The following is a 12,188-nucleotide window of genomic DNA, read 5'->3' on the forward strand; positions in this document are numbered from 1 at the left end:
CAAATAGGTAAGAAATGCCTACACCTGAGCAGAGAAGCAGACCCTTGGAAGCAGCAGTTTTTAAACTAGGCTTCTTGGGACATTGATGCCTCCCCCGCTAAAAATCAAACAATAGAAGACTTTTTCCCAGTACTCATAAAAATCACATTCAGTACCAAATTGTTCCCGGTTTTTAAATGTTCTCCCATACCTTTTTCATTACTTCCACATTGAGTTAATTCAAGTAGGCAAAGTAATTAGCCTGGCACCCAAGAAGGTTCAACAAAAGTTAAGTTCTTTCTACCCAGGTGCTGAATAACCTGTCATTTGACTGGGCACAACTTTACCCGTAGCTATTTTAAGTTTAGCAGAGCAGTACTTCACGAAGTGCCACAAAGCAATGATTTTCTAAATATTCTGTCCCTTGACCCAATCTGAGAACCACTGATCTGCAACATCCAACAGCCCCTAAGTGTTTAAAAGGCCACATTCACAAAGAGATGATAGAAATAAAGACTACACAGTTACCCAGGGTAGCTCAGGCAAAAATAGAATTTCCTCTCTGGTTGAGCTGGGTCACTGGGGGACTAACAACAACAGTAGGGGAGATGCTCCAGGTGTTAACTCCATCTGCTGGGGACTCTGACCCCGGCACAAGAATCAACCACTCAGGGCAGCCTCCTGCAGCGGCAGGACACCGGAGTCTCAGGGGCCTGGCCTGCACTCACTCACAGCAGAAATCCGGGAAACGGAAAGGCAAGAAGGACACTCCTTTCCCTGGATTTTCTGTCCCCAAAACACTGAGGCTCCTGGGTCAAAGGAATGGCTGAGGCGCAGACTTGGGCCCAACACAGAACCGAAGTGTAAGCACAGGGTGTTTAAAGCTGGCCTGGAGACAGAGGCGAGGAGGGGACGGAGCTGGTGTCTGCTTACCCAGGGTGTCCCCCATGGTGACAATCGTGCGCTGGTACAGCTCCGGGTCTCCACCCTGGTTCGACAGAATCACTGCCAAGTGTGGCCTCCAGTCTCCCCACTGCTTGTCCCCACAACACTGAAAAGCAGCAGAAAAATTGAACACTGGCTGAGTAATACAGCCCCGGCCAGAACATAGGTTAAGGAAGGCTGTTGTCTATTTTCTGATTTGCCAGGAATGCCTATTAGGCTGCCTGCAGTGCGGCCACTCATTGATTCTGAGTTTTCTTTTTTAAAAAAAAGCAAAACTCTTAGAAGGATGGGTAGGCAGACACATATATGTACATACACACACAGGAGTATTGGGAGGTGGTGGGTGGTGGTTTAGTTACTAAGTTGTGTCCGAGTCTTGTGACCCCATGGACTGTAGCCTGCCAGGCTCCTCTGTCCATGGGATTTTCCTGGCAAGAATACTGGAGTGGGTTGCCATTTCCTTCTCCAATATTGGGAGGTAGATAAATAAATAAAATCACACTACTAGTCACTAATTTTCAAATTTCATCCTGGTGCCCCTAATCTCAATAGCTGGGGACAAAATTTTAAAAAAACACACATTGATATTGATATTGATACATTTCCTTCTTGGAGGATCGCAAACCCTTGGTTCATGAGAAGAGTTCATATTAACCTGTAAGAAAACAGGGAACACTGGGATCCTTAATATTTTACCAAATGGCTAATGTTCTCTGTTTTTACAGAGTCCTCTTCTAAACATCACCTTCTTTAATCTTCTAACAACTCTGTGAAATCTAATTCCTATCGCCTCTGGAGAGAAAACAGGCCAAGGGGCCCAGCCAGCGTTAGTCGCTAGTGACGGTGCAGGGGCAGCAGAGCTCCACGAGGGGGCGGTAGAGGGTAGTCAGAGAAGTGGACGCGGGTGGAAGCCCCATAGGAACGGATGGGCCGTCCTCCTGAATGCCGGGGAATTTCGGGGCAGAGGAAATAGCAATAAAGAAAGCAATGTCACAGGCTCTGGATTCAACAGGAGTCCTGCCTCTTGAGCAAGTTTCTTAATGCCTTTGAAGCTTTGTTTCTTCATCTCCTAAATCGAGATCATAATGTCTACCTGACTGGATTACTGTTGGTAGTGAAATGAGATCGGTAAAGCCCATAGCATAGTGCCTTGCACTTGGTTTGCACTTTATAAATTACACGTAGGTGTAAATACACACACACAGAAGCACAGCAGAGGAAAAGAGGTGATTTGCAGGCCAGTCTGTCCTCGAATTTGTTACACAGAATGGACAGAACAGGAGATTGACAGTAATAGCTAAGATCTGGAGGTCAAAACAATTCACAATTATTTGGTATTGTATTTGTAATTATCCCACAGAACAAAAGATGCTCTATCCAGCTCCATTTTATAGATACTCTTTGTTTATCTGGGCAAAGCAGTGTGAATGAGAGGAATGATAATAATAAATCACAAAAATAACAGCAGTTCTCACTTACTGCACTCTGACCCTGGGCCACAGCCTGTGCTAAGCATTTCTCCTATGAACAATCACATGCATTAAGTACCATTATTATCCCCATTTTAACGTGTGAGCCAGGCTCTTTCTGGCTGGAACTAAGGGAGCCAGCAACAGAAAAGCTCTTGCTAAAAGACAAAAACTTAGAAGCAATTCTCCTGTCTCCTCCCCAGGTGATTGGGGGGGTGGGGATCACTGTAAGGGAGGTTTATAGAGGTGGGGAGAGACAGAGAACACTTATCACCTAACTTCAATGGGCCAAGCATGGCCATTAATACATTCAGGTATTCTCTCTCCTTTCAATTTTTACAATAACTCTGTTAGGCATCAAAATGCCCACAAAGATGAAAAGCCGAGACCCTAGACTAAGTAACAAGACCCAGTTCACACAACAGTGAGGAGCAGAGTCTAGGTTAAGCCTGTGACAGAAGCCCACATCTGTTTTCCAGTCGCCATGCTTCGTCCACTACACCTCTTATTGTAAGTACCAGAGTCTAGCCTTTACTGGCTGCTATGATGCTAGGAGACTCCAACACGGGTGTCAAATACCACACTGGCATATCACCTCTGGCTCCTTGGTTTTCTCACCCAAAAGCAGGGATCAGTTAGCAAACTCTACCAGTGCACTGAGACCCAATGTTGTTTGTTGATTACATCACTCCCTGTATGATTACATCACTCCCTGCATTTAGCATTTTGTGACATGGTAGGATTTCATTGCAGAGCACATGCACTCGGCAGAACTGTGAGGTGCATCCCACGTTCTGATATAGCCAGTTCATTTGACAAAGGGGCATGAAAGTCTTTTCTTTTCTTGAAATTGTCCACAAGCAATAAGAAGGACAAAAAAGCAAAAGTGTGAGTGTGTTTTCACTAAAACTAAAAGTCAGCAAAAACCCAAGCCTCTAAATACAAGAAAAGGCTTCCAAAAGAGATTGAGCAGAGGTGGGTTCGGGAGGCAGAGAGAGAGAACACCAGAGACAGGGGATCCCACAGCCATCTCCATTGGCTGTGGAGAAGCAAAGACGCTCACAGAAAACACCAGGTTATGTGGAAATGCCAGCTGGCCTGGAACATGGCCCTGGCATCTCCCCAGCTCAAACCTCCCAGAAATAACTGGTCCAAGGAAGGGTTGAAGCCTGTGAAGGAACAAATACAGAATTTGTACAAATATACCATCAAGATAAAAGTAGGGAAGAAGGTAGAGAGAACATTCACCAGAAAAAAAAAATGATACCACCAAACAAAGAATGGTCATCAAATATTTCATCATGAATGTAAGTAAAATAATGAAACAATTTCTTTTATGAAGCAAGAGCCTAAAGCTAAGTTATAGAAGCAGAGGAAAGAGATGGTGGAGAACAGGAGGAGGTAGATGTGACCTGCAAAGCTCAGGAGGGAAGTGGGAGGAAAGTCAAAGAAATAAAGACAAAAATGGAGGGGACTTCCCTGGTGGTCCAGTGGTTAAGAATCTGCCTTCCAGTGCAGGGAATGTGGGTTCTATACCTGGCCAGGGGACCAAGATCCCACATGCCATGGGGCAAATAAGCCCACACAACACAACGACTGAGACTCCGTGCTCTGGAGCCCACACACCATAACCAGGGAGAAGCCACGCTCCCACAGCAAAGAACCCGGGCACCACAACTAAGACCAGAAATAGTCGAATAAATAAATACATATATTTTTTTTAATGACAAAATTTCAAAGAGCACAGCAAGCAAGAGACACTGATGAAAAGATAGTAAGGGACACACAGGAGGGACACAGCAAAAAAGAAGAAAAGAAAGAATTAATCATATGTATATACTATTATATTTTGTATATAGAGGGAGTTCCTGAAAAGAAAACCAAAATAAGAGAACAAAACAAATACTGAAGGACATAATTCAAGAAATTTTTCCTGAACTGTTAAGAGATGGATGCACATATTAAAACAGCGTGCTCTATCCCCCAAAAATCGACATAAACAGTCAACAACAAGATATATCTTACTAAAATTACTGGACTTCGAGGACAAGGAAGGAATGCCTTGGGACAAAAAGATCAAGTCTCTTATCATGGGAAAACTATCAAGGTGGCCTCAGGGTTCTCTTGAACCACATCTCACACTGACGACCTGTAGAATCTAAAGTGTCCCTCTTTGAAGGGTCCCGTGCAGTGGTGGGGAAGGAAGGAAGCCTGGTTGTGGGAAGCGGGGAGAGCAGCCTCAGCTTCACTCGCTATTCTTCACTCAGCAGGTAGCTGTGGATTTGTGGAAAGAGCAAGATCTCCGGAATCAGATAGATGTGGGCCAACCTTGACTCCTCTGCCCCTAGCTCTGTGATCTTGGGTCATTTTACACTTTTGCATCTCAGTTTTCATGATTGCAAGACAGGGATAATAATTCCTACCTCCACGCATTAAATGAAATAATATGCATCACAATACTTAGCACAGGACCAGGCACATGGCAGGTGATTAAGGGACAGTTGTTGTTTTATTTGTCATCTCTAAAGCCATCACTTCGTTTCTGAGCAGTCCCCACCCACTAAACCCTTAGGATGCTGGGCTCCTGTTACGAAGGGTACCGTGGCTGCCTGTGGGATCCTCCCCGACATGAGCTGGAAGAGAGTCTGCAGTGGATCGTTGAACGCCAGCGTGCTGGTGAAGCTGCAGAGAGAGGGGACCAACCATCAGTGGGGACCCAATCCAGAGCATCTCTAACCCATTGCCTTGCAGTTGCTTCTGTTGAAACTTGAGTTTCTCTCTGCTTTTCGGTTATGGCTCAGCTCCATCCCACTTTTGGACACCCATCCCACCACACACCCCAAGCAGACCTTACCACCCAGGGAGACCTTCTGCACTTCAGCACTGACACCCTAACTCTTGAGCAAACCATTTTTATAGACCTTCGTCCATCACAGAGATGAACCACACATAAGTCAATGAACGCTGAGAGCCCAACAGTAAACCTGAACCTCTTCTTTCCAGACCCCTCCTCCCCAGCCACCCTCGAGACCCACTGCCCCAAGGCAGTCCCCTTCCAGGCCAAGCCTACAGTTCTCAGTGCTGGGTTTTTTGGGCTTATCGCGAACCCGGGTCTCTCATGCCTTTGCTCACAAGTACTAAATAGTCATTTTCAGTAACTGAAGAGGCGTAGAGCAGGGACCAGAAATGATCCTGCTGATGACAAACCGTGGGATCTGCTTAACAAGTATATAATAAGCTCTATGGCTGATTTGAGATTTAAGCATACTCAGTAAGAGAGATATTTCACGATTCACTGGGCCCCATCAAACATCAATGGCCCAAGGCGGAGATCCGTAGCAGAGATGTATGCTACAGCAGAGGGTTGTCGGATGCTCGCTTCCAAAACCTAAAGGAAATTTATCCCTCATAATGCTGTCTCTAACAGCATCCTTCCTCCAGAGCTGGGAGTGCTTCTCCTCATAGAAGTTCAGTGCTCCTCACTGTTCTGGCCTCTGAACATAATGAAGTACATGGTGGTCACTATTTACTGGCAAGACTGAGGGTCAGAGTAATAAAGAGACTCAGCAGGGACCATGGTGAAGAACAGACTCCCCGGCAGTGGGATAGATGTGAGCCCCACAGACCAAACTTAAAGTTGGGGTGTCCATCTCCTTATCCAACTCTGCCCAGCAGGATTTACAGCCAATTTAAATATAAGATGGCTTCCCTGGTGGCTCAGATGGGAAAGAGTCTGCCTGCAGCGCGGGAGACCCAGGTTCAATCCCTGGGTTGGGAAGATCCCCTGGAGAAGGAAATGGCAACCCACTCCAGTATTCTTGCCTGAAAAGTCCCATGGATGAAGGAGCCTGGTAGGTTACAGTCCATGGGGTCATAAAGAGTCGGACACAACTGAGCAACTTCACTTCACTTAAATATAAGATAAGGCTTCCCTGGTGGCTCAGCAGTAAAGAATCTGCCTGCCAAATGCAAGGGACTCGGGTTCAATCCCTGTGTCAAAAGATCCCCTGGAGAAGGAAATGGCAACCCACTCCAGTATTCTTGCTGGAGAAATACCAGGGACAGAGGAGCCTGGTGGGCCACAGTCCACGGGGTTGCAAAGAGTCAGACATGACTGAGCAACTAAACAACAACAAGCTGAGAAGGTTGCTTCAAGGCTTTAAGCAACACGAGAAGATAAATGTTGAGTTAGCATCCTTCTCACTGTCTGACCCAAGCCTGCTTCTTATGGGAGGGTCCCCCACCCCACCCCATCCCTGTCACACATCTGTCCCCAGCCACCCACAGATGCTAACTGCAGCCTGAAGGGCTGACCCCAGCACCCGCTACACCCACCACCTCCGTCTGATCCTGAGTCTCCTTAACTGTTTCATCGCCCCTGTTCTAAATTCCTGGCTAGGTAGTCACACCTGCATTCCTATCCCATTCTGGTTTGAGCCTTCTTCCCAGTGCCCCCTGGCACCCAGGTCCTGATAAACCAGGGCAACCTGTGACCGAGGGCATCCCTTCAGTCTTGACATCTCCCTTTAGATGAAGTCTTCCGTATCTCATCTCCAGCCCTATAAACCCCTTTCTCCCACAGCTCACAGTCCTGCTACTGTGTACCCCTCCCTACCTCTCAGCACCCACACCCCCACTGCAGGACTTGGCAGTGAGTTACTCACTCTCAGTCCTAAGGTTCTGTCATTCACCCTTAAGGGATCCACCCCCTCACTGATTCAACTCTCTAGAGTTCTAGGAACTTCTCTCTTCCAATGAGAGAAGGCTACTGCAATGCAGAATCCTGTTTAATCTTTGGAAGCTCTGACCCTGAGAAAATGTTAGTAAAATGTTTTGTTCAACTTAGCAGCTAAAAAGAATGTATCCATGCCTAGGTTATAAGGATCTGGAGAAGAGAAACACTACGCCTGACTTAGAATTGGAAAGACGCTTGGAGGGTGGGGCTCCTCAGTGCATCTTGTACGTCTCCCTACCCTCATCCCCACGTTTGGAGGGGAGGTCTCTCCACTCCACTGGTCTCTCCCTGTGCAAGTCCCCAACTCACCCACTCATGACCCAGCTGTAGGTCCTCGGGTCCATCTTGCTGGAGAGGAACAGAGCGTGGCCCCACAAGTGGTTCTTCATGGCCCACTCCAAGGCTTCCTGAAAACACAGACATCGCCTTCAGGACCTCCGTGCTCACCTTCCTCTAACACAACCAACAATTGCGCTTGGGTACCGCTGCCCCCTGAGCAACTAGAGGCCAGGCTTCCAGGAAGACTCGCAGAGCCTCCCATGTGAATCTGAGAAAGAAAGAGTAGGGAACCAGCTTCAGCTGGCGGGTATTTCTCTCTCCACTGTCCCTTTCTCCAACCTTCATGTTATCAGAACCTATTACATGATTTCATTAGCTCTCCACAAACATGGTTACTAGTTACCTTTATCTCTTGAGAAAATGTCACATGATACTTTCATGAGCCTAAGCACCAAGAATGAGAGAGGCATTTCACACCAAGACGGAGTCTCTAAAGATGAGTTGTAAGATGGTGTTCACAGGCCATATAGAGGAACTGTTTATTAACAACTGTGGCAGAGACACCTAGTTCCTCACCCAAATCCATGCTCTCCTTCCTGGGCCAAGAGCTGGACTGTATTTCCCACCTCCCTGGCCCTGAGGTGTGGCTGAGTTCTAGGTTATCAGATGGGAATGGAAGCAATGCATGCAGCCTCTGGGTCTGGCCCATAGAACTCCCCATGCTCAATCCTCCATGGCCTTTTTCCCATCTGGTTGGAATGCAGATGACACCCAGGAGCCTTAGAGACTCTATGTTGAAGATGGTAGAGCCTCATACAGCTGAGTCCTTGGGTTACTTATGGAGGAGGGCTGCCCCATCTTCTGTTCACCTGCTCAGTACTCTCACATGAAGAGAAAAAGGCTGCTATTATGTTTAAGCCAGTATACATAGCCATTATCCTACCCCACCTAATACTATAACTAACTGCTTACTATCAAGTGCTTATTAGTTAACTAGTCAACTTCATATGTCAAAGTAATCACACCATTAATTTGGTGACATGGGTCAAAAGCTGCAAACTTAAAAACATACACATACATATATTTATCTTTTCATTTAATTTTCAAAACTATCTAGTAAGAGTTTAATTTATATGTGAGGTTGAGTGGTAAAGAAGCCACTTGCCAATGTAGGAGACACAGGAGATGCAGGTTTGATCCCTGAGTCAGAAAGATCCCCTGGAGGATGAAATGGCAACCCACTCTAATATTCTTGCCTGGAAAAATCCAATGGACAGGGGAGCCTGGTGGGCTACTGTAGTCCATGAGGTCACAAAAGAGTCAGACACAACTTTGTAACTGACCACGCAATTTTCTTACTGTCCCCAAAATAATTTGATTTTTGGACAGGAGGTTACTAATGAGGTATTTTCACCTCCAAATGAAAATGCATTTGATTATCCCAACATCTCCCACGTTACTGTATTTGAAGAGACAATAAATTTAAACAATTACAGTTAGGAAATTCAGCCTCATAGTCAGTAGAAGTAAAAATGACATTAAGATTGCTCTTTTTGAAACAAGTTCCTACTGTATAGCACCAGCAACTATATTCAAAATCCTGTAATAAAACATAATATAAAACAATATTTAGAAAAAGTGTATCTATATGTATAACTGAATCACTCTGCTGTATAACAGAAATTAACACAACATTATATATCAACTATACTTCAATTTACAAAAAACAAGAAACCCAGGTGAAATCTTAAAAAAAAAGAAAATGTTCTTTTTGGGGAAAAGAAGATTGATATTTTTGTACGTTAAACTATTTCATAGTAGTATTTTTTAGAAGGATTTACTAAAGACTGGTAAGCTTTCTTATCTCTCCTTGCTATTGTTTGGAAGTCTGTATTCAGTTGGGTGTATCTTTCCCTTTCTCCTTTGCCTTTTGCTTCTCTTCTTTTCTAAGCTCTTTGTAAGGCCTCCTCAGACAACCATTTTGATTGGTGGGGATTTACTACATTAGTCAAAAATCTGCATCCCCAAAAATATAATTAAGAATAATTGATGAATTGAGAACTTTTATGGAGGATATCAATCTTGCCCAATGCCAGAATTAAGATCCTGCTGCTGCTGCTAAGTTGCTAAGTCGCTGCTAAGTCCGACTCTGTGCAAACCCATAGACGGCAGCCCACCAGGCTCCCCCATCCCTGGGATTCTCCAGGCAAAAACACTGGTTGCCATTTCCTTCTCCAATGCACGAAAGTGAAAAGTGAGAGTGAAGTCGCTCAGTCGTGTCTGACTCTTAGTGACCCCATGGACTGCAGCCTACCAGGCTCCTCCATCGATGGGATTTTTCAGGCAAGAGTACTGGAGTCGGTTGCCATTGCTTTCTCCTAAATTAAGACCCTAGTCAAGTGTTAATATAAGATTTTAAAAATATTGTGGAGTCCAGCTCCTCACAGATCACCCTGAACTCCCACAGTGCTCTATCTACCCTTGCTACCTTTGGGTCATAGTATGACAGATGATGTGGTGGGTGGTTACAAGCCCAAGCTCAGGTACCAGGCTGCCTAAATCTAAACCTGGGCTTTATTACTAACTTTCCTCATTTAAAAATACATAGAATAAGAATAGAACCTAAACTAGAGGGTTTCTATGAAGATAAATGAGATAATGCATAAAAGGTGATAGGTGAGTATCTGACACATAGAAAGTATTTTTCAAACATTTTCTTTTATTATTGTTGTTGTTATGATCATTACTTATTCTTAAGAAAGAGATTATCACCGATTTATCTCTATCCCCCTACTGGGTTTGATGCCTTAGAAGAAGTGGCTGCTACATAGATGTTTATTGAGTAAGTGAATCACTGGTGAAATAGTAGTCCCTACTATATAGTGAATATATATATTAAATATATAATGACTATATACACACACATATATGCTACATGTTGATCCCATTTTCACTGAGTATCATGTCTATCTCTCATTTAAAAGATAACGTCACATACAAAGACACACACACAATTAAACATTTAAAGGTAAAGGTGAAGTCACAAAAGTATTTCAACTTTATTTTCATAAATTAATTTTGAAGCAGGAAAAGCCTTTCTATATATCATCCCAAAAAAGTGATTTCAGACAGAAAATCCTAAAAAAGTAAAGAGCTCCTACAAATCAATATATGGGTATCAAAAATCCACAGAAAAATGTGGGAAATCAGTGACAAAAATATTCACAGATTAAAGGATATTCAGCTTCATTTATAATAAGAAAAATGCAAATAACTGCTATACATTTTTTTCACCTCTCACACTGGCACATATCAAAAACAAACACCCTGGGTTGGTGAAAGTTGGGGGAAGCAGGCACTCTTGTATATTGGTAGAGTAATCAGTACAACCTCTAAAAAGTCAGTTTGTAAATATCTATCAAAATTACAAACCATATACCCTTTGATCCAAAGCTTCCACTTCTACAAACTTTCCTTACGTATATTCTCTCCACAGGGCAAAATGACAGTGTTATTCACTGCAGCATTATTTGTAATTGCAAAAGACTAGAAATGATCTAAGTGTCAATCTACAGAAGTTCAATTGAATTGATTATAATTCACCTAGAGAAACCTATGTAGCTGTAACTAATAATGAGGAAGGTATTTGTATATAATAAGAAACAAGAGTCACCAAAATGCGGCCCGAAGACCCAGTTCAGCCCACTGCCTGTTTTGGTACAGCCTACAAGCTACGAAAAGATTTTACACTTTTAAATGATTGGGGAAAAGATCAAAAAAAGAATAATGCTTCCTTACACGTGAAAGTGATATATTCAAATTTCTATGTCCATAAATAAAGTTTTATTGAAACACAGCCACACCCATTTATTTACAGATTATCCATGGCTGTCTTCAGACAATAACAGCAGAACTAAGTAGAGCAAAGCCTAAAATATTTACTATCTGTTCCTTTACAAAAAAAATTTACCAGTGCCAATATAGAGTGTTTCCTATAAGATTTTGTTAAATGACAAAAGGAAGGTGAAGACATGATATGTAATATGCTATAAGGGCAAGGAGGGAGGAAATAATTATATATGGAAGAAATACCTCCATATATTTCAGAGAGGAAGAATCTTATGGCTGGGAAGGAGCAGGGAACAGCATCATTTCTCCCGTTATATCCCTTTTATCTTTTGGTTTTTAATTGATTTGAATTTATTTCAACCATTTATGCAAATATTTAAGGTTACTGAAATGCAACTCAATCCAGTATTCTTGCCTGGGAAATCCCATGGATAGAGGAACCTGGTGGGCTACAGCCCATGGAGGGTTGCAAAGAGTCAGACACAACTGAGTGACTTTCACTTCACTTCACTTAAGACTTCTGTAAACTGTGAGCTCAACTTCAAAATTAGGGTATGAAATAATAGGGACATATGTGAGGTGATGTATATGTTAATAACTCAGTGAGGGGAATTCTTTCACAACATATATCAAATCACATTGTACACTTTATCTTACCATTTTATTTGTCAAATATACTTCTATTTAAAATTTAATAAATAATATAAAAATGTCAAAGTCTAACTTACACATCAAAAAATACAGAAGACATCACTTCATCAATGGAATTATTCAGTATTGACATGTATATTTTAGATAGAGTTGATGGAGGTATCATTTGTAAACAAACTTCCTGGAAACTAATTAAGTGTATATGTGAAGAGCCCTTTAAAAGTACATACTCTTTAACCCAGTAGTTCCACTTCTAGGAATCTATCTTAAAAAATAATAAA

At 43.1% G+C, this 12,188-nt stretch overlaps 1 protein-coding gene across 6 annotated transcripts in view; it reads right to left on the bottom strand.

Annotated features, from left to right (window-relative positions):
* Positions 1–12,188, bottom strand: part of SEC16B (SEC16 homolog B, endoplasmic reticulum export factor) — a 63,042-nt gene that overhangs the window by 17,428 nt on the left and 33,426 nt on the right. For all 6 annotated transcript variants that reach the window (XM_061160784.1, XM_061160783.1, XM_061160785.1 and 3 more), the window contains 3 exons: positions 7,438–7,535; positions 4,994–5,075; positions 913–1,030 (listed from right to left, as the gene is read on the bottom strand). In XM_061160784.1, coding sequence (XP_061016767.1) covers positions 913–1,030; positions 4,994–5,075; positions 7,438–7,535 — 298 coding nt within the window. The remainder of the gene's footprint in view (positions 1–912; positions 1,031–4,993; positions 5,076–7,437; positions 7,536–12,188) is intronic.

Source organism: Dama dama, chromosome 14 (genome assembly GCF_033118175.1).
Source record: "Dama dama isolate Ldn47 chromosome 14, ASM3311817v1, whole genome shotgun sequence".
NCBI lineage: Eukaryota > Metazoa > Chordata > Mammalia > Artiodactyla > Cervidae > Dama > Dama dama.